Source organism: Rana temporaria, chromosome 1 (genome assembly GCF_905171775.1).
Source record: "Rana temporaria chromosome 1, aRanTem1.1, whole genome shotgun sequence".
Taxonomy (NCBI): Eukaryota; Metazoa; Chordata; class Amphibia; order Anura; family Ranidae; genus Rana; species Rana temporaria.
This window is the reverse complement of record NC_053489.1, coordinates 410,961,836-410,984,300: the sequence shown is the minus strand read 5'-3', so window position 1 is coordinate 410,984,300 and position 22,465 is coordinate 410,961,836. Positions and strand designations below refer to the sequence as shown.

The 22,465-nt window shown below is 40.7% G+C and overlaps 1 protein-coding gene across 3 annotated transcripts in view; it reads right to left on the bottom strand.

The window, feature by feature from the left end:
• Nucleotides 1-15,024: 15,024 nt before the first annotated feature.
• CHRNB3 (cholinergic receptor nicotinic beta 3 subunit) overlaps nucleotides 15,025-22,465 on the bottom strand; it is a 74,294-nt gene continuing 66,853 nt past the window's right edge. For 2 of the 3 annotated variants that reach the window (XM_040324417.1, XM_040324426.1), the window contains exons 5-6: nucleotides 17,747-18,629; nucleotides 15,025-15,329 (exon numbers count right to left, since the gene is read on the bottom strand). In XM_040324417.1, the coding sequence (XP_040180351.1) occupies nucleotides 15,186-15,329; nucleotides 17,747-18,629 (1,027 nt within the window). In that variant the 3' untranslated portion in view covers nucleotides 15,025-15,185. Of the gene's footprint in view, nucleotides 15,330-17,746; nucleotides 18,630-22,465 lie in introns of those variants that run through there. The other variant, XM_040324435.1, reaches the window with a different exon arrangement.

Sequence of the window (22,465 nt, the reverse complement as noted above, 5' to 3'; positions counted from 1 at the left end):
AGGACTTCCTTACCTCTCAAGGCCCCCTTTATCCAGACAGTGTTCCTGCTTGCCCGCCTATCACACAGGAAGAGGAGGAGGATTGTGTCAGCATGGAGGTGGAGCCTAGCACTCTGCATCAGCAGCAGTCTTCAAGGGATCAATTACAGTCCAAAGAAACCCATGGACTTATACGTGGCTGGGACGAGGTGGATGCGGATCCTGTCGTCCTCAGTGACTCAGAGGACTCCGCATCGAATGCCTCAGCAAACCTACGCTGTATGGCCTCCCTGAAGCCTGCGGAAGGATCCTCGTATTCATGCTATCAAGGAGAGAGATCATTACTGGCTGGCAACCCCCCTTGATCCACGTTACAAGGTTAAAGTGGATGTAAACCCCAATTTTTTTTTGAGGTCACAATGTAGAGTATAAGATTTCCTATCATCTGTGCCCAGTCTTGCCACACAGAGTTAATCCAGCTCTGAGCAATCCTCTTTTATTGTTCAGTGAAAATTAAAATTAATTAACAGACTTCCAGATAAAACCCTGCCTAAATACAAACTCCATACTCTCTCCTTGCTTTGAGTGACAGGTTATTTACATATCTAGCTTGGACATGTTTATCATATGTTATGTTATGTTTATCATAATATGAGGTGATCCACAGGTCATTGTATATTACCAGGATGTGTTATGTGGGGGAGGGGTGGATTTCTCACTTTTTATACTGTGGCAAGACTGGGCAAGATGATAGGAAATCTTACACTCTACATTGTGACATAAAAAAATAAATAAAAAAAATTGGGGTTTACATCCACTTTAAGGTTGCGGACCTTATCTTGCCGGTGCAGAGGGAGCAGAAGATGAAACATCTTCGGGAGGCCTTGTAGAAAGTTCTGTGCAACGCGTTCCCAGAGACTGGGAGATTACAAAATCCTGGTCCTGGACAACGTGTTGCTGAGGCTTCGGTCAGTCACAGAAGGAGCGGTGGAGAAAGTGGCCGTCTGACCGATGCGTTCAGACATTTTTTTAGTCCGCAGCCCCAAGGTATGACCGGTTCCAGCAACATGGTGATAGCTTGTAAGAACATGTTTGGTTCTGGGCACTGCCACCAGTGCCTAAGGCCCAATTTTTCTGCTCCTGTTTAACAGGGGCGTGTAATTACAATTTTTGATGCAATAATTTGCAACAGGGCTCATTCATGCGCTCAAACTAGAGTATCTGTGAGGGGTTACAGTGTTGTGGCACCAGCACCAGTGCCTAAGGCCCAATTGTTCTGCCCCTGTTTAACAGGGGCGTGTAATTACAATTTTTGATGCAATACTTTGCAGCAGGACTTTTTCCTGTGCTCCAACTAGAGTATCTGTGAGGATTTGCAGTGTTGTGGCACCAACACCAGTGCCTAAGGCCCATTTTTTCTGCCCCTGTTTAACAGGGGCTTATAATTACAATTTTTGATGCAATACTTTGCAGTAGGGCTTATTCCTGCGCTCCAACTAGAGTATCTGTGAGGGGTTGCAGTGTTGTGGCACCAGCACCAGTGCCTAAGGCCCAATTGTTCTGCCCCTGTTTAACATGGGCGTGTAATTACAATTTTTGATGCAATACTTTGCAGCAGGACTTTTTCCTGTGCTCCAACTAGAGTATCTGTGAGGATTTGCAGTGTTGTGGCACCAACACCAGTGCCTAAGGCCCAATTTTTCTGCCCCTGTTTGTTTAACAGGGGCGTGTAATTAAAATTTTTGATGCAATACTTTGCAGCAGGGCTCATTAGTGCGCTCCAACTAGAGTATCTGTGAGGGGTTGCTGTGTTGTGGAACCAGTGCCTAAGGCCCAATTCTTCTGCCCCTGTTCAACAGGGACATGTAATTACAATTCTAGATAAAAAAAAAAAAAATTATATCTTTTTTGGGGATATTTATTATAGCAAAAAGTAAAAAATATATTATTATTTTTTTTCAAAAATGTCGCTCTATTTTTGTTTATAGCGCAAAAAATAAAAACCGCAGAGGTGATCAAATACCACCAAAAGAAAGCTATTGTCAGTTAAAGCGACGCAGTGTCCAATCGCAAAAAGGGGCCTGGTCCTTTACCTGCATATTGGTCCGGGTCTTAAGTGGTTAAATTAGCCTTTTTTTTCCTCTTCAAACTTCCTCTAATGTGCAGGGAAATCAATAATGGAGTTTGTTTTTCATAAACTTGACTATATAATGTAAACATGGTTCTCTTGAAAATTTAGGAAATCAGTCTGAGTTAGTGATGCTTATTCAATCCTAATGGCAACAAAACAAGAAAAAGAAATAGAAAATAGCTCTATTGAAATGCAACATATTTAGTTTAAAATGATACTTTACTTTGGCATCATAATGTTTAACTCCTGATGTGCCTGAGAGGTGCACCAGAAACATTAGACTTGAATGGAATTGGGAGGTGTCTAGTATTTTCAACTTGACATACATAGGATTAGGCAGCCGCATCCCACATTTTTTGCATTCTGAACCAATATCTCATATCTAACATTTTGCATAATACATTTTTTAAATCATGTATTTAGTTTTAGGCAACCTGAAAGAGGTCCTTTCCTTAACAAGTACATATGAAAATGAAACACAGACCAGTAGATGCACGTGTACAGAGATGCACCACTGCAATCCAATCATAGGGCTGAAAATACACCTTTCTACTGCTTTATTCATATTTATTGACAATATTTTGTTAGATTGTGCAAGCATTTCATCCGTGTTTCCTGTGCAAATAGGGAGGAGTTCTGGACAGATTAGGGGACAAAGCAGAATCACATTAACCTCATAAGAGGGACAGTTAGCTTAGGTTGGTTCTGACCAGGAAGTACTGGGGATGCAGTTTTCACAAATCATTTGCAAGAATAGCACATAATAGATAGATTCCAGTGACAAGAAGTACAAAAAATACCTAAAAAATTAAAAGTCCTTCTGGGTAACTGGTTAGTTAGTCTTTTCTCCGGATTGGGTTGACACATCACTTGGAACCTGGTGGAAAAAGGCTCAGCCCAGGCTCTTGTCTACAGTCCTCCACATATATCCCGGCTCCTCCTCGCGGGGAGGTCTCTTGGCCATATTTTGAGGGAAGAGGTCTGGGACTACTTTCCTTTGAGTACCGGAAAAGAGCCAGTACTAGGCTGTGACTTACCCCTTTTGGTGGGCTGCTGAATGTCATCCCTTCTATTGCCAGTGCAGGGCACTCCTCTGGACAGATGACTCCTTCTTCTGGGGCTGGTATTTTCATGGGGGTGTAAAGGGATGTCCCTGCTTAGGGACACACTGAGATATGTTCACTTGACCAGCAGTGTCATTAGCAAGTCCAGGTGGGATAACACTGCTTCATAGTCACATCAGCTCCTGGTTCCTAGGCTGTGAAGGTTACAAGTGGAAGATGTCTGGGCCTGCTGGTGTCTCTTACACCCAAAGCTTCCTGGCAAAGGCAGCATGGATGCTGGAAGACAGTTTTGAGGCTTTTCCAGGCTGCTTCCCTACTAAGACTTAAAGTACAACAAAAGGCAGCCTGCATATTTTATTGAACGCTGATTAAAACACCTGAAAGTTACACAATAATAAATATAATTATTATTACCCTAGCATGGAGCTTCAATTGGGGTCTGTAATGCTCTGAAGAGCTTGCACATCATATCCTTCCAGTGTGCTATTATCTGCATCTCCCTCAAGGAACTACAGTTCCCATGATTCCATATGCCTCTTAGTGTGCTGAGTCTATTTTACATGTCACATGTCTATCTATGAATCAGAGGGTGGGGGCATAAATGGCCTGATCATGAAGGGGAGTGAGCATATCCTTGATGTACTTTCTACAGTATTTTGATTAACATGCCATGGAATGTAAAAGGCATGGCTGACTGTATTTTACAGTAGGGACTTCTGCATTTGAGAGTCTTTTTGGGGGTTAGGTTTCATGTAAAGCATGGTTGTGTACTTTGCTTGTTTCAGGCCTAGGCTTATGTAAAGGCTTTTACACCCCTGCTAACCATAAAGAATAAATGTCTGGTGATACTAAGATAATCTTGTCAGGTTTGTATTGATGATTAAATAATGTTAAATCTGCATGGACTTCCTTTATGGTGTAAATAGGAGCTGTTATCTATTAGATCTCAATTGGCTAACCTAATACCCTCAGTTACCCTTTAACATTGGCCTTCTATGAGGCTTGTGTATATGTTTTCAGAAGTCCAAGCCTTTATTATAGTTTCATCATTGTACTCTATATTGTACTTCTTTTACAGTCAGATCTTTATAATCTTTTATAAAGGGTAAATTCACCTTTGTACGCTTTTTTTTTCTCTCCTAAATTCCAGCTTCCCTATGCACTAATATAGCATTCATGTACTTTTTTACAAAAATATCAAAGCTTTCCATTAAATCTACAGTCACTTACTTTTCTTGTCCTAATCCACGTTTCCAGATGTTTCCATTAGTAATGGCTTTCTTCCTTACAGACTGTAAGTCATCACACAGGAAGGAGTTGACCAGCTGAGCTCATTAGCACACACCCTGCATTATCCACCCACCCACTCCCAGGTGCACGTTTTTAAATGAAATGCAATCAATCAGTGATCACCCTTCTCTAAATACTAAATACACAATATACAACCAGATTGCATAGTGTATGGCCATGTTTATACACCTAAAATTTCTAGTTGCGCTTTCAGTGCCATTAATTGTTAACGGCACACCAAACACAGAAGCAAACACACATTTTTTCATGTGAAAAAATGAGGGGCAAATGCTGCAAAACACTCGCCAAAATGTCCCATTAACCAAGTCCAACCAATTGAAATCAACAGGCTGCCCTATGCATGTCACAGGAAAAACAAGACACAAAATGTGTGCTCCCACTATGCTAGATGGGAATGGGGCCTGAAAGTGAAATTGTTGCGATAACACAAGAACAATGAGGCTCCATTCACATCTGTGCGTTTCCTTGCATTTCAGAAATGCACTGCACCAAAAATCACAGTAAAAAACGCACCAAGTTCCACTCTAAAAAGTTCTGCAGCTTCTTTGGGTCCATTGCTGTGTGTAGGGCAGCCTATTCAGGTGGATGGGCTGCCCTATGTGTGATGAGTGAAAATGCTCCAAAACGCCTCCTTCTTGCAAAAAAAACAAACACATGTGGGAATGCGAGTTCTCGCTATGCAGAGTTGTGAACAGGGCTTGACAGCTGAGTTTCTGTTCATTCCCTCCTATGTATTTGTATAAAGATGGCCATACAATATGCAATCTGATTGTGTATTTAGTGAGAAGGGTGATCACTGATTGATTGCATTTAATTTAATAAACGTGTACCTGGGAATGGGTGGGTGGATGATGCAGGGTGTGTGCTAATGAGGTGTGCTGGTCAACTCCTTCCTGTGTCATGACCTACACTCTGTAAGGAAGACAGACATTACTAATGGAAATGCCCGGAAACATGGATTAGGACAAGAAAAGTACGTGATTGTAGATTTAATGGAAAGCTCTGATATTTTTGCAAAAAAGTACAGGAATGCTATATTGGTGATCTAATACCAAAAATTTTTGTAAGCTACTCAAAATCTGTAACACCTCCTATCGGGACAGCTTCTAGCACTGATCACGTCCCATACGACCATGCAAATGCAATATCTGGATGTTAGCATAAGTGCCTTGATGCGATGACACTAAATAACAAAATGAGTTGGCGTGCAAAGTTTTTTTTACCATAGAGCATGTGATCACAGCATCACAAACCGTATAATGCACATATGTGTTGAAATGTATCAAATATAGTGATCCAAATACATACAAAATAATATTTAAAGTGAATCAATGATCAAAAGTGCTGAGTACACACACAATAAGTGCAAACATTTCATATAAATAGTAACATCATTAAATATTGCAGTCCATTCCAAAATGAATCACAGCTTTTACTGGTGATAAAACTCGTGTTCACTCAGGGTCTCCCCATTATGTGTGTATGCTTACCTTAGAATGTGTGACCTCAGTCAGAACACGCTTGTGAACCACCCCTGGGTTCAGTGTTAGTAATGGAGTCCTGGGCTGCACAGTTCTCAGTTATTTCACCAAAAAGCTGAAATAGTGTGTCTTTCCTTTCTGAGACAGTTCAGTTGTCTCCTGCTTCGTCCTGTCCCCTCCCCAACATGTGTCGATACAGGGATAAATCGTATCTTCCTCAGGGGGATTGTTTTTTTTTTTTTTTTTCAAATTTTCCTTTTTATTTCGTTTCTTTTCCAAGAAAACAAAAAGCAAGAAAGTGATACAGGAAACATAAGAAGAGGACTAAGCATAGTCCTATACATCAACATATATATGGAAATTATATTTATTCTCTCTCTTCAACTCTATTTACTATTCATAATATCTGTATCACTACTAGTTTCAATCCATTCCTCTATGATAGACCAAATACTTTCTACTTCTAAACTAATTTTCAAACTACCCGAGTATTCCATCTCCCACTAAATATCCATTTATTCTTTATCTAAAGTACTAATTCCCTCCTTATTCCCGCAGCACTTCCTTCCTCATTTTATCCCCCCTTTCCCTCCCCCCTCATCCCTACCTCTAGACCCCCTTCTTCCCCCATTCCCCTCCTCCGGCCGTCTATCCTCAGGCCGGAGAGAAGAATTAGGAGAAGAAAAAAAAAAAAAAAAAAAAAAAAAAAAAAAATTTCTTAACAAGACAATACAAAACACCCCTCCTCTCCTCCGCTGTCCTCCATCCGTGCGCAAAATGTTCTCTCTCCTATTTTCCTTCTTTCTTCCATCTACTACCCTTTATCTTATTCTCCTATTAGCTTTTTACCTTCCTCCGACTGTAAAAATAATTCCCAAGGTGCCCATATCATTTTAATTTGCTCTTTCTTATCTATTGTTTTTGGGAGGAGTTTCTCCATTATTCCTATTTTCCTTACTTTTTTCAGCCACATAGATATTGGAGGTGCCTCGGGGTCTTTCCATTTTGTTGCAATGCAGCTTTTCGCCGCATTTATCAAATGACACATCATTGATCCCTTATATCTCACCGGATATGTTTCAGCATGGTGTAGTAGAAAAAACGATGGGTCAACTGGAATATGATATTCCGTAAATACTTGTGTAATTCTCCGTACTGTTTCCCAGAATTGTTGTATTATTGGACATCCCCAAAATGTATGTAGCATTGTCCCTTTCTCCCCACAGCCTCTCCAACATCTATCTGACATTTCAGGAAAAAATGTATTTAAACGCGCTGGCGTATAGTACCATCTTGTTAATATTTTATAATTTAATTCTTGTATTTTCGTGCATCTTGAAGAGTTTAATGCTAAATTTATAATATTTTGGCTTTGTATTGGGGAAAAAACTTGGCCTAAATCTCTCTCCCATTTTACTAGGCTCGACATTCTAAAGTCTTCTGGTGGTGCAGTCAATAATATATACATTTTAGAGATCATATGGGCTAGTGGTTCCTTTCCTCCACAGTACTCCTCAAACTTTGTGAGTGCCCGTTTATACTTTTCTGCACCATCCAGAGTCTCCAGAAAGTGTCGTACCTGTCGCGCTTGCCATATCGGTATCTCGCCGCTCCCTCCCCTTTGTGCTATTTCTCCTATTGTCATCCACCCCCTTTCACCCAGAAAGTGGGAGGCTTGAAATCTACCCTTTTCTTTTAATTTCTTGAGTATATGAGATTCCATGCCAGGCTGGAATTCTGGATTTCCTATTATTGGGTAGAGGGGAGAATTATTAGTTGAGAAATTCGGATTGTGACATATTTTATTTCCCGTCCATAAAGTTGGAATTTAACATAGTGAGGAAGGGCAGCAGGAGCTTAGCCACTCTAGCCTTTGGAGGTTAATTCCCCCTATTTTCGGTAACTACGGGATAATTGAAGTCCTACGTAGAAGCCGTAACATAAAATTCGTACCTCATAAGACCCCTATAGGAGGAGTTGGTTGAGCTCTCTCCTTATTTTTATTTTTTATTTAATTATTTATTTTTCCTTTTTTTTTTTTTTTTTTTTTTTTTTTTTTCTTTCGTTGTTATTTGTTACCCCCCCCTCTCTCAGCTGTCGGCCAATCCTGGTGCGTTAGATGGATACAATAAGGATCACCTCTCTAAATGTTAGAGGACTCAATATCCCAGAGAAGCGGAAAATATTATTAAACGAACTAAAATCTCTCAAAACGGATATAGGATTTATTCAGGAAACACACTTTAAAGAGGGGGTATCTACATATCTTCAAAACAGGAATTTTCCCAATGTATACCAGGCCTCTAACAAGGAAGCTAAAAGTAAAGGGGTGGCAATTCTAATAGCAAGTAGAATACCATGGTCCGTAACGGATAAATACGTAGATCCAGGAGGGAGATTCTTGTTTCTTAAAGGGAAAATAGGGGGCGAGAATGTAACATTAGCGACGATTTATGCACCGAATATACATCAAGATAGTTTCTTATCAAAGGTGATTACTAAACTGATGAACTTTAAAGAGGGCAAATTGATATGTGGTGGAGATTTGAATATAGCTTTGAACCCAAAGGAAGATACCTCAGTAGGGATGTCGTCAGTATCAAATAAAATTAGGAAACAAATCATAAAAAAACTATTTGAATTTCAGTTAGTAGATGGATGGCGCATATTACATGCAGGAGAGAAAGACTATACATATTTTTCAAACCCACATCAAATATATTCAAGAATAGATTTATTTTTGATACCTCATCAGTGTCTACACTTGATAAAGGACATTTCAATTGGAAATATAACTTGGACAGATCACGCCCCAGTAACAATGGAAATAACTTGGGGAGAGGGAACTCAGACATCAGAGCGGAGGTGGAAATTAAATGAGAGTTTACTACAGAATCCCGATATAATTGAAGACGTAAAAAAAGAAATAACGTGGTATTTCCAGACAAATGATAATGAAGAAAGTGATCCGGGAATAGTTTGGGAAGCCCATAAATCAGTGATTCGAGGGGTTTTAATTAAACATGGCTCCCGAGTTAAGAAAGCTAGAGAAAAACAAATAAAAGAACTATTAGAAAAGATACAGAGATTGGAGATACAACATAAAAAAAAGATAGAAACAGGTATAGGAATTGAATTAACACATTTAAGAAGACAGGTAGCGGATCTCCTGAGATATAAGGCTGAAGCAGTTCTACAATATGCAGAGAAGATGACATATGATTCAGGTGACAAATGTGGGAAGTTACTAGCAAAAAAATTGAAAAAATTACAGTCACGGTCATATATCCCATTTATTAAAACCAAAGAAGATAAAAAATTCCACCTTTCAAAAGAAATAGCACAAGAATTTAGGAAATATTACGCCGCGTTATATAACCTTCAAGGGAAGGAGAACCCCTCTGGGGCTGTTGAGAAATATATATCCTCAGCAGGTCTGACTAGATTAACATCTCCAGAGCGAAGAGATTTGGGAAAACCAATTACTCTGGAAGAAGTGCAATCAATAATGAAAACAATAAAACAGGGTAAAGCTCCAGGCCCAGATGGTTTCACCATACAATACTATAAAAGCTTTAGTACACTATTAGGGACCTACATGACTAAATTGTTTAATACAGTAGGACAAATAAGAACGTTACCCCCGGAGACGTTACTAGCACATATTACGATTATCCCAAAAGAAGGGAAGGATCCAGGGGCATGTACTAGTTATAGACCAATATCATTAATAAATGTAGATATTAAAATTCTGACAAAGATCTTGGCATCACGTATACAGCCCTATCTATCTAAACTGGTACATTTGGATCAGGTCGGGTTCATCCCAAATAGAGAAGCAAGGGATAGTACTATTAAAGTGTTAAACTTAATAAACCAAGTAAAAGAAAAGAAGATATCGAGTGTTTTCTTGAACTCAGATGCAGAGAAGGCATTCGATCGAGTGAATTGGGAGTTTATGTTGGGAACAGTAAAACAAATGGGATTAGGAGAGCGGATGGCTCAGTGGATAGCGGGGGTGTATGCGGGACCCAGAGCTTTGGTAAAAGTGAATGGGGTGTACTCTGAGCCTCTAGCAATTACAAATGGTACTAGGCAGGGCTGCCCCCTGTCGCCTTTATTATTTGCATTGACATTAGAACCATTATTAAACAAGATTCGACAGAACAGAGATATAGTGGGTATTCAAATGGGAGGGAGGGAATATAAAGTATCGGCCTACGCAGATGACATGCTCTTCTCCCTAACAAAACCACAGATATCCCTTCCAAATTTAATGAAAGAAGTAGAACTCTACGGGAGGATGTCAAACTTTAAAATAAATTATAATAAATCTGAAGCAATGGGGGTCGCTCTGCCAGGGTCGATTAAGAATGGTTTGGAATTTAGTTTTAAGTTTAAGTGGACGACGAGGGCATTGAATTATTTGGGCACTCAAATGCCACCAGATTTAAAGGATACTTTTGAACTAAATTTTAAGCCATTATTGGGTACAATCAGAACAATGTTAGAAGGATGGAGTAGAGGGATGCACTCTTGGTTTGGGAGATCTAATATTTTGAAAATGAGTGTAGTGCCAAAGTTTTTATATCTTTTTCAAGCTTTACCAATTCGGATCCCCATGTCGTACTTTAATCAAATTCGGGCCTTATTTACAAAATTTATATGGGGGAGTAAAAGGCCCAGGATTGGTAGGAAATTATTGATCCTACCCAAGAAGGTGGGAGGGATATCAGCACCGGATATGTTAAAGTACTATCACGCAGTCCAGTTGGGAAGGATAGCAGATTGGAGTAGACATGGGGATTATAAATTGTGGATCACTATAGAGCAACAAATGTGCCCCGTACCGTTAGATAGGGCAATATGGTGCTATTCTGCGTTACCCCTTACAGTTAAAACTCACCCAACGATAGGGGGATTGTTATCTGAGGAAGATACGTATCTGTATATCGTATACGTATCTGTATCAACAGATGTATGGGACAGGACGAAGCAGGAGACAGCTAAACTGTCTCAGAAAGGAAAGACACACTATTTTGGCCTTTTTTGGCATTTTGTTTGGCTTTCTATAGAGTGGTGTACTGAAGCACCCAGCAAATGTAAGTACCCTGTCAGAGGGGATATGGTTTATTAATAAAAAAAAAAAAAATCAAAACGGTATTATACTATCATACTATCAAGTCCCTTTATGTTTGGCACGAGCAGGGATGGACTGGCCATTGGGACTACAGGGAGTTTCCCAGTGGGCCGATGGCTCAGTGGGCCGGCTTCAGTGACAGCGGACCGCCGCCCCCCTCCGCTCCTCTGTCTCTCCCTTCCCGCAGCGCTCACCTCATCTCCCTGCCCACAGCGCTCAACTGGGGGGGCACCAAACTGATTCTTTGCCCCGGGTGAAATAATGTCTAGCTTCCCCACTGGTACTGCCAATAAGAGTACCAGTACCAGCCGTTTTACTCTAACAAAGTAAAACGGCTAGTGGCTAGTGAAGGGGGAGAGGGGGCTTGGGTGGGGGGGGGTGCGGGAGTTGTCTGGCCGCTGTGGGAGAGACCTGTCAAAGTGGGCCAGTCTGGATGAAGTCCAGGGCCAAATTTTTGTCACAGTCCAGCCCTGGGCACGAGTGTGGAAGCAGCAGAACTGAGCAGCCCAAGACTCCATCACTGACACTGAACCCAGGGGTGGTTCACAAGCGTGTTCAGACTGAACTTAATTTTAAGGTCACACGCTCTAAGGTGAGAGTACACACATAAGGGGGAGCACCTGAGTGAACACAAGAACACGAGTACAAGCTGTGATTAATTTTGGAACAGACTGCAATATTTAATGATGTTACTAGTTATATGTAATTTTGACATTTATTGACATTTATTGTGTGTCTACTTTAGATCACTTACATTTTTTTTTATTTTTGCATGTATTTGGATCACTATATTTAATACAAGTTTTTGATTTTTATTTTGTATGAATTTTTTGGAGTTTGCACGAAAATACTTTGAATATTTAATTACCAGCACGGAGGCACTTTATACATTTCAACACATATGTGGATTATAAGGTATGTGATACTGTGATCACACGCTCTATGGTAAAAAAAATGTTTGCACTTCAGCACATTTTTTATTTAGTGTCATTGCATCAAGGCATTTATGCTAACGTCCAGATAGAGCAGCATTTCCTCTATAAATAATGCTATATTGGTGCATAGTGGAGCTGGAATTTAGAACAAAAAAAAAAAGTGTACAAAGGTGAACTTACCCTTTAGCTACTTGAGCCCCGGGCCATAGTCAAAAGACGGCCTCATGGTGGCTCTAGAAATCCAGGAGGACATCATATGACGTCCTCGGTTCCTCCGGGCACTGGGGAGCGCGCACGCCGGCGCGTCCCCGAGATGCCGATGCGCGTGCCTGGCGGCCGTGATGTCCGCTAGCTACCCGCGTTCGGCAATGACAGAGCCAGGGACGTGGAGCTCTGTGTGTAATCACAGAGCTCCATGTCCTGTCAGGGAGAGGAGACCGATGCTGTGTCCCTTGTACATAGGGACACAGCATCGGTCACCTCCCCCAGTCACCCCCCTCCACACACAGTTCGAACGTACCCAGGATACAAATGTAACCCCTTCCTCGCCCCCCTAGTGTTAACCCCTTCCCTGCCAGTCACATTTATACAGTAATCAATGCATTTTTATAGCACTGATCTCTGTATAAATGTATAAAATTCGCAGATCGCCGTATTACTAGTAAAAAAAAAAAATAATACAAAAAATGTCAGAATTCTATCCCCTATTTTGTAGTCACTATAACTTTTGCGCAAACCAATCACTATACGCTTATTGTTTTTTTTTTTTTTTTTACCAAAAATATGTAGAATACGTATCGGCCTAAACTGAGAAAAAAAATAGTTAAAAAAAAAAACAAGGGATATCTATTATAGCAAAAAGTAAAAAATATTGGCCCAGATTCTCGTACGAGTTACGCCGGGGTATCTCCAGATACGCCGTCGTAACTCTGAGTTTGAGGCGTCGTATCTATGCGCCTGATTCTTAGAATCAGTTACGCATAGATTTGTATTTTGTAGTCACTATAACTTTTGCGCAAACCAATCACTATACGCTTATTGCGATTTTTTTTTTTTACCAAAAATATGTAGAATACGTATCGGCCTAAACTGAGAAAAAAAATTGTTTTTTTTTAAAAAAAATGGGATATTTATTATAGCAAAAAGTAAAAAATATTGGCCCAGATTCTCGTACGAGTTACGCCAGCGTATCTCCAGATAGGCCGTCGTAACTCTGGGTTTGAGGCATCGTATCTATGCGCCTGATTATTAGAATCAGTTACGCATAGATTTGTATTAGATCCGACCGGCGTAAGTCTCTTACGCCGTCGTATCTAAGTTGCATATTTACGCTGGCTGCTAGGTGGCGCTTCTGTCGATTTACGCGTCGAATATGGTAATGAGCTAGATACGCCGATTCTCAAAACGTACGTGCGGCCAGCGCTTTTTTTTACATCGTTTACGTTAGGCTTTTTTGGGCGTAAAGTTACCCCTGCTCTATGAGGCGTACCAATGTTAGGTATGGACGTCGGAACAGCGTCAAATTTTTCACGTTTTACGTCATTTGCGTAAGTCGTCCGTGAATGGGGCTGGACGTAAGTTACGTTCACGTCGACTAGGCATTGAGTGGGCGCAGTTTAATTAGAAAATTCGACGTGATACTGAGCATGCACGCGCATGCGCCATTCGAAAAAAGCATCAATTACGTGGGGTCACGATTAATTTCCATAAAACACGCCCACCACTTCCACATTTGAATTAGGCGGGCTTACGCCGGCCCAGTTACACTACACCGGCGTATCTTAAAGCGCAAGTTCTTCGAGAATACGGGACATACCGCTCTAAGTTACGGCGGCGTATCGTATCTCAGATGCGCTACGCCCGCCTAAAGATAGGCGATTCTACGAGAATCTGGGCCTTTGTGTTTTTTTTTTTCAAAATTGTCGCTCTTTTTTTGTTTATAGCGCAAAAAATAAAAACTGCAGAGGTGATTAAATACCACCAAAAGAAAGCTCTATTTGTGGGAAAAAAAACGCACGACCGCGCAATTTTAATTTAAAGCGTTGCAGTGCTGAAAGCTGAAATTTCGCCTGGGCAGGAAGGGGGTATATATGCCCAGTAAGTAAGTGGTTAAAGTTAGTCTAGGAGGTGAAGCATGTACAGATGTCTTTTTCTGTGCAGTGTACATCTTTGTATTATACTGTATCATCTGTAATACTCAGTCAGGACTAGCCCTTTTTTCTTTTGCTGTATTTATTTAGCTTTAGATAATGTCCTTCAGTTTTTGATTATTACTGTCCAGTTCGGCAGAAATACATTTTAAAATGTTTTTGGAGAGGCATTTTCTGTTCCTGTAGGAGGAGGTGCCTATCTCTCATGTGCTGTCCTGGAAGATTCCTGGAAATTGAATTATCAATAACTGTAAAGCCTCGTACACACGATCAGTCCATCTGATGAAAACGGTCTGAAGAACAGTTGTCCTAGGTTAACCGATGAAGCTGACTGATGGTCCGTCGTGCCTACACACCATCAGTTAAAAAAACTATTGTGTCAGAACGCGGTGACGTAAAACACAACGACGTGCTGAAAAAAACGAAGTTCAATGCTTCCAAGCATGCGTCGACTTGATTCTGAGCATGCGTGGATTTTTAACCGATGGTCGTACCTACTAACGATCGGTTTTGACCCATCGGTTAGCAATCCATCGGTTAAATCTTAAAGCAAGTTTGCTATTTTTTAACCGAAGGTAAAATAACCTATGGCGCCCACACACGATCGGTTTGGACCGATGAAAACGGTCCATCAGACCGTTTTCATCGGTTTAACCTATCGTGTGTACGAGCCTTTACTCTAGATTTTATTTATACGTTTTTTGTTTACAAGGTTCTTTTTTAATTTTTTTTTATCAATGATGGAACTGTACATTGCTTATTTCAAGATTTGGGGTCCACCTTAATGAAATGTCTTTCATTTGTGGTGGCAAAACGTTCTATAACCAAAGTGCTGCATTGAAACATTTATTTAATAACTGGTCTACAATACATTTTATAGGACTGACTGAAACATAATATATACTCAAATGTATATGGATACAAAGTGATGTTATTGGTGATCTGACTGAGAAATTATGAATAATATTTCTCTTCAACATTGTGTGCTGGGTAATTAGACATAGACATTGGTACTGTTTAACCACATCCTTAGTGCAGGGGTGAAGATAAGAACTGAGCCGGAGATGGAGACTGAAAGAAAGAGCCAGAGGAAAATACGATCGAGAACCTGAGCTACGAATTTCCAGTCTTGTACAACCTAAGGATAAAGAATTCGATGTTAATTAGTTGTGGTTTCCCAGGAGTTTGTTTTAAATATTTATTTTTTGTGTGTGGATTTTTATGTTTAACATTTTTTACCAATTTCTACTAAGAGATTGTCCTATATTTCTTAGATGTCTACATATAAGGAGATCAAACCACTAAGCTACCATGTTAGCCGATTAAATGGCAAAGGTATGTTACAGCTTTTAGAGGACATCTATCAAAAACAAATCACTTTTCTTTTACCCATATGTGTAGCTTACATATATACAGTGCTTTGAAAAAGTATTCATACCCCTTGAAATTTTCCACATTTTGTCATGTTACAACCAAAAAAACTTAAATGTATTTTTATTGGAAGTTTATGTGATAGACCATGGATATGCAATTAGCGGACCTCCAGCTGTTGCCAAACTACAAGTCCCATCATGCCTCTGCCTCTGCGTGTCATGCTTGATGCTGTCAGAGTCTCGCTATGCCTCATGGGACTTGTAGTTTGGCAACAGCTGGAGGTCCGCTAATTGCATATCCCTGTGATAGACCAACACAAAGTGGCACATAATTGTTAAGTGGAAGGAAAATTATAAATTGTTTTCAAAATGTTTTACAAGCAAATATCTAAAAGGTGTGGCATGCATGCATTTGTATTCAACCCCCTTTACTCTGATACTCCTAACTAAAATCTAGAAGAACCAACTGCCTTAAGATGTCACCTAATTAGTAAATATAGTCCACCTGTGTATAATTTAATATCAGTATAAATACAGCTGTTCTGTGAAGTCCTCAGAGGTTTGTTCGAGAAGCTTAGCGAACAAACCGCATCATAAAGGCCAAGGAACACACCATACAGGTAAGTTCATTACTTTTTTCTAACACCCTAGAGCAGGGGTCTCCAAACTATGGCCCTCCAGTTGTTCAGGAACTACGATTCCCATCATGCCTAGTCATGTCTGTGAATGTCAGAGTTTTACAATGTCTCATGGGACATATAGTTCCGCAACAGCTGGAGGGCCGTAGTTTGGTGAACCCTGCCCTAGAGAATAAAATGGCGGTTGTTGCAATACTTTTTGTCACACCGTATTTGCGCAGTCTTACAAGCGCACTTTTTTTGGAAAAAATTCACTCTTGAACTAAAAAATAAGACAACAGTAAAGTCAGCCCAATTTTTTTTTTATATTGTGAAAGATAATGTTACACTGAGTAAATTTATACCCAACATGCCACGCTTGAAAGTGGCGCCCGTTAGTGGAATGGCAATACTTTTACCCTTAAAAATCACCATAGGTGAGATACTACAGGTTGCATGTTTTGAGTTACAGAGGAGGTCTAGGGCTAAAATGATTGCTCTCGCTCTAATGATCGTAGAAATACCTTACATGTGTGGTTTGAACAACGTTTTCATATGCGGGCGCTGCTCACGTATGTGTTCGCTTTCTTTCTTATTTATTTTACCTTTTTTTTTTTGGTCACTTTTATTCTTATTACAAGGGATGTAAACATCCTTGTAATAGAAAAAAAGCATGACAGGACCTCTTAAATATGAGATCTGGGGTCAAAAAGACCTCAGATCTCATATTTACACTAAAATGCAATGAAAATAAATTAAAAATGTAATGCCATTTAAAAAAAAGTCCCTTTAAGAGTATTGGGTGGACGTTGTTTCCGCCCTGCAATGATATGGAGACGGGTAGGGGCCATCTTCCCCTCACTCATCTCCATGTCAGGCCAGGAGAAGGATCCGATCACCTCCGCCGCTAACGACAGCTCCGGTAAGCGGTGGAGGGCACCGGAGAGCGGCGGAAGGAGGCCCTCTCCCGCCGCCAATAAAAGTGATCTTGCAGCGAATCTGCAGAAGAGACCACTTTTATCTTGAAGCGGACTGCCCGTTCTGGAAGAGGATACTGGGGTTATGATAGCTAGCTGCTACCATAACAACAGTATTTCTCTTCAAAGTAGCGACGTATAACGATGGCGGGCGGTCCGGAAGTGGTTAATAAAAGCTACTGTTTAACAAAAAAAAAAAAAACGCTACAATCATTATTAGCTCACAAAAACACAACATACATACTTACATAATTTCCGCAAAATTTCTACTAAATCTAAAATTTTAAACTTTAAGTCAATAAATAAAAACTATTTGTAAATTTAAAAAATGGAGAGTAACTGAGCATGTGCAGCGGAGGGTGAGACAGTATATTACTGGATTTTAAACATCATAGGCACTTATTTTTTGTTTTATATAGCTATACCTGCAAAAGAGGCCAACCTGAAATGATCAAGCAGGAAATAATTTTCTGACTAAAGTTCCACTTCAAGTTGTTACCTGTTTCTCAGCTATACCACTAAAAATCAGCAACACCACCTTGTGATGGTATGACTAACTCAAAGGAAACATAGTATAATCATACTTACTTGTCTAATAAAGTGTTCTTTTTTGACATGTGTCGAAATATATTTTATAGAGTCTGCTGCCTTTTCCAGAAAAGCAATTAGAACCCTTTCTCCGTCACTAGCTTGAATAAGTTTTCTTTTTCCAGACGGCTTTGATTTTGTTGGCTGTCCAGTATTTTCTGGGTCTAGGAAGGAAAATCGATCAACATGTCCCTTCATACACAACAACTTTGGAAGCTTCTGTAAGAAAAGGCCTTTCACCCAGGGAGCCATTGGATGATATGTTGCTGAGGAACGGTGGTGGACATTAATGACAAATACAGTCACTATTATTGACAACGTAACAAATATCATAATGAATAAAAGATATTCTCCAATCAAGGGAATTACCTTTGAAGAGGACGGAATGATTTCTTCGATGACAAGAAGGAACACTGTAAGAGAAACTAGTACAGAAGTGGACAATGATAATTTCTCCCCTTCATCAGACGGCAGATAGAAAACAAGAACAGTTAAGAAGGATAGTCCCAGACAAGGGACTATAAGGAAAAGAGTGTAAAACAAGGGTAGTCGTCTCAAAACAAAAGAATATGTGATGAATGGATATGAATACAGCCCATCGTTCCTCATTCCTTTCAGACCTGTGGCATTTAAAATGTCCCATTCTCCATTATCAAAGAAGTCCTTTCTATCTACATTTGCATCAAGAAGAATGAGATCAACCATATTGCCATCATAAGTCCATGATCCAAATTTCATTGAACAGTTTTGGCGATCAAAAGGAAAATATGTGACGTCCATAGTGCAGGAGCTTTTATAACTGGCTGGTGGAGTCCACGTCACTGTTCCATCATATTTTATTATTGCTTTTGTCATCAAAGAGCCTTCAAAACGTCCATCTGCACTGTAACATAACAAAGATTCCAAAAATATCAACTGTTTATAAACGACTTTCTATGTGACCATGTTTAGAGTAATTTTAGAGATAGTTCAGTTGATTTACTAAAAATAGAGAGTGCAAAATCTCCCTCGCATGGTGGAAAGCTCTTGCGAGCGCGCTCCCGTGATACAGCGGTGGCCATAGCCGCCAACTGTATCACTCGGCTCCGCCCCCCAGCGCGCCGCGTCATTGGATGTAATTGACAGCAGCGCCAGCCAATGGCTGTGCTGCTATCAATCCATCCAACCTAGCCAATCAACGGCCAGGCTGGAAACCCGAACAGGATGACAGTGACGCGCGCAGGACTTTAGAGGGGTGAGGTAAGTAAAACGGGGGCTCGGGGGGGGCGGTGCTGTCGGATGTTTTTTCACCTTAATGCATAGGATGCGTTAAGGTGAAAAAACATTTACCTTTACAACCCCTTTAACCTCCCTGGCGGTATGATTCTTTCTGGTTTTAGGTGCTGAAAGCGGTACAATTATTTTGCATGAAAATTTGGTGTTTTACATTGTAGGCCTGTAATTCTTAGGCCCCGTACACACGACCGGATCTATCCGCTGGGATTGATCCGCGGATCAGTTCCAGCGGACAAATCCGGTCGTCTGTACGGCCTAGCGGATATTTATCCGCGGAGATTCGTCCGGCCGGTCCATTTCAAGTGGATAGAAATTTCTTAGCATGCTAAGAAATCTATCTGCTTGAATCGGGACCAGCGGATTGATCCGGTGGTCTGTACAGACTCACCGGATCAATCCGTCCGCTCCCCTCCCTCGCATGCGTTGTGAAGATTCGACGCATGCGTGGAAGTACTTACCTTCCAGCGTTGCGCACGTCGCCGCGTCATCGTTGCGGCGACGGCGCGACACGTCACCGCGGAGGAATTCCGCACGGATTTTGATCCGATGGTGTGTACACGCCATCGAATCCAAATCCGGAGGAGGAATCTCCGCTGGAAACGGTCCAGCGGAGATCCAGTCGTGTGTACGGGGCCTTAGGAATAACTCACCTAAATCTGTCCAAACAAGAGTCTAGCAGACATCTCGGGTATGATAAAGTTTGAAAAACAAAATCATAAATTACAATATAATAAATAACTATAAATAATTATAACAAATAATAATGTAATTATAATAAAAATTATTCAATAATGTAATCAAATCAAAAACACTGAAATTTGCTCAGTTGCAGAATTGTCGCTGTCATTACTTTTATTTTTTTATGATGAATTAACCCACAAATCGCTATCGCTCAATTCTGCAAGTGATTATAATTTATTATCACTGTTTTCTAGCTACTCTAAAATCACTTTTGAAATAAAGGGACACTTTTGGTTGCTATAGACAATCTACAGTTTGCAGGCAGAAAGAACAGTTTTTATTTTATAAAAGTACATGCAGAACACTGGGCAGACCACTAGGGACAAAGAGGGGTGTATTTTTTACATACAGTACTGTAATCTGTAAGATACAGTATACTGTATGTAATGTGTTTATTTACTTTTTTGAATTTGGTACCGTTCTCTGCCCCCGTGCGTCGTAACGTCGCAGGGAACGGAGATCGGTGGCACACGGGCACTGTGAATCGAGCGAGGAGGACGCCGCTCGCTCACACAGCGGGGATGCATCGCAGGATCCAGGGACAAGGAAAGTAACTTGTGCCTGTGGATGCTGCGAGGCGATCCAGAGTCTGGCTCGGGGATACCGCTTTTGGTATTGAAATCTTACCCCGAGCCAGACTTAGGATGGGCCTACCGACAGCCTCCTCAGCACCCAAACTCCAGCTTCCTCCCAAACTCCACTGTCCCTGCTGTCCTGACCCTGATTATTTAGGAGGCACCCCCCTGCCAGCGCATTTGGCCGGGGATTGTTTGGGGCCTTTATCAATGTTCCAGCCAGCTCCTCCTAACCCCCCTCCCATTCTTCTGCCAGGCTAATTTACATACACTAATAAACTATGTACACTACCCTTTCTAGTACACTAGAGGGTGCTACAATAGAAAGCCACTTCTGACTTTACAACTACTTGAATTCACAAAGCTTTAACGCAAGGATAAGGATGTTGCCTTTTTAGTGCTGTGACTGTATTTTTTAAATCTCATTGGACTGTCACTTTTTCAAATATACTGCAATAAGTAAGTACTTGTGTGTCCACTTTATACTGTATATTGAGCCTAAGACTATGGGTCTATTGATCCAGCAATTAATTTGTAATTTCATAGGCTAAAAAAGTAATACATATATTGGGGTTATTTTTTGGTACAAAAAACATTCTCTTGACCATATTGTCTTGCAAAATTTGTTTATTTTCTATGCCATTTATAGACAAAAGATATAAAAAAATAAGTAAAAAATGCTCCTTTTACCTGGTTTGATCAGTATTTGTTTTAAAACAACTAGGAACATATTTATAAAGCAGTAAATGCGATATTCCCCAAACATTCACTGCAGGGAAATCAATCACTGTCATTTAAAACACACACCAGGAAGATTAACCTGCGTGAATGTTTAGGGAATATCACATTCACTGCTTTATAAATATACCCTCCGTAGATGAAAGTATACATTTATCAAATGTTCAGTTAATAATTATAATAATAAATTATTTACAAATTAAATAAAGTATTTCCCCCCAAAGCTTCAGATAAAAAAAAATTGAATGAAGGTACAAAAAGAATAAAAAAAAATGACATCTTAAATTGCTTTAACTGAAATCAAATGTAGTTCTGGCTAATTAGTCTAGGTTAAAAAAATACCAATCCTTCTGATTACTATCCTGGATGGTCTGGTGTTACCTGTACTGCAAACCTGATACACCACATTTTTTTTTCTTTTATTTGAAGCTCCTCGTGTGCACACTCCAAGCTAATCCCCAGGTGCATAAAAAATAAGCACACAAAAAGTGCACAGGGTGTACACATGGTCCTCCTCTGAAGAGTAAGGACTTTGACCCTGAGAGGGCAAGGCTTCTAACAGGGACTGGGGTACTCATGGTCCAACCAGCAGAAACCAGACAAATACCCAAGTACTATGTGGGGGCTCCTCCCAAGGGAGACCGCATGGAAGGGAGAGAACCTGACCAAAAGGCCATGTGCCCTCCCTCCCAGGACTTTCAGGGCAAACCAGAGGACCTACACCCTACTAGTTGGGAGTAAGTTCCAAGCAGTGCATGTGCAAAAAAAAAACAACAAATGACAAACAACATAAAAAAAGGGAAGGGGAAATGCTTCAGTGCCAATGTGTAGCACAATGGCTGGCCTTTTGGCCAGTTAAAAAACTCCTCCGGTCCCAGCCAAAAAGCCCAGGTCAGGAGGCATGGTTTAAAAAATAATATGCAATGGGTAATATAACCATGGCACTATAATAAAATCAAAGTGAGCTACCCCACCTTGAGGATTTCTGGCACCCTTGAACTGCCACTCCCGGGGGAAAAATAGACCATGGGCTTTTCTCAGCCCGGCCTCTGGCCAAAGCACAGCAACACCATTCCTACCCGAATAGCATTAGAACTTAGGTAGAGTCCTTCCTTCAACCGGGGACAAATCTGGTGCACCAGACCAGATTAAACTTGGGAGGCAAAGGACCTTATTACATCGGGCAAATACTAATCAGCACCTCACCTGGCCTCTCTGTTTTCCCTCCCGAAAACAGATAAGAACAGATACTACCAGGGTTTTTTTTTCAGGGGGACCTTGGTGGAACACAGTTCCACCACCTCTGGCTCAGACCCTTGGGGGTGGGGGGTGGGGGGTCTGCTCAATCACAGAAGTTCGGTTTCTGTGTTTACAAGTGACAGCTCTGCAC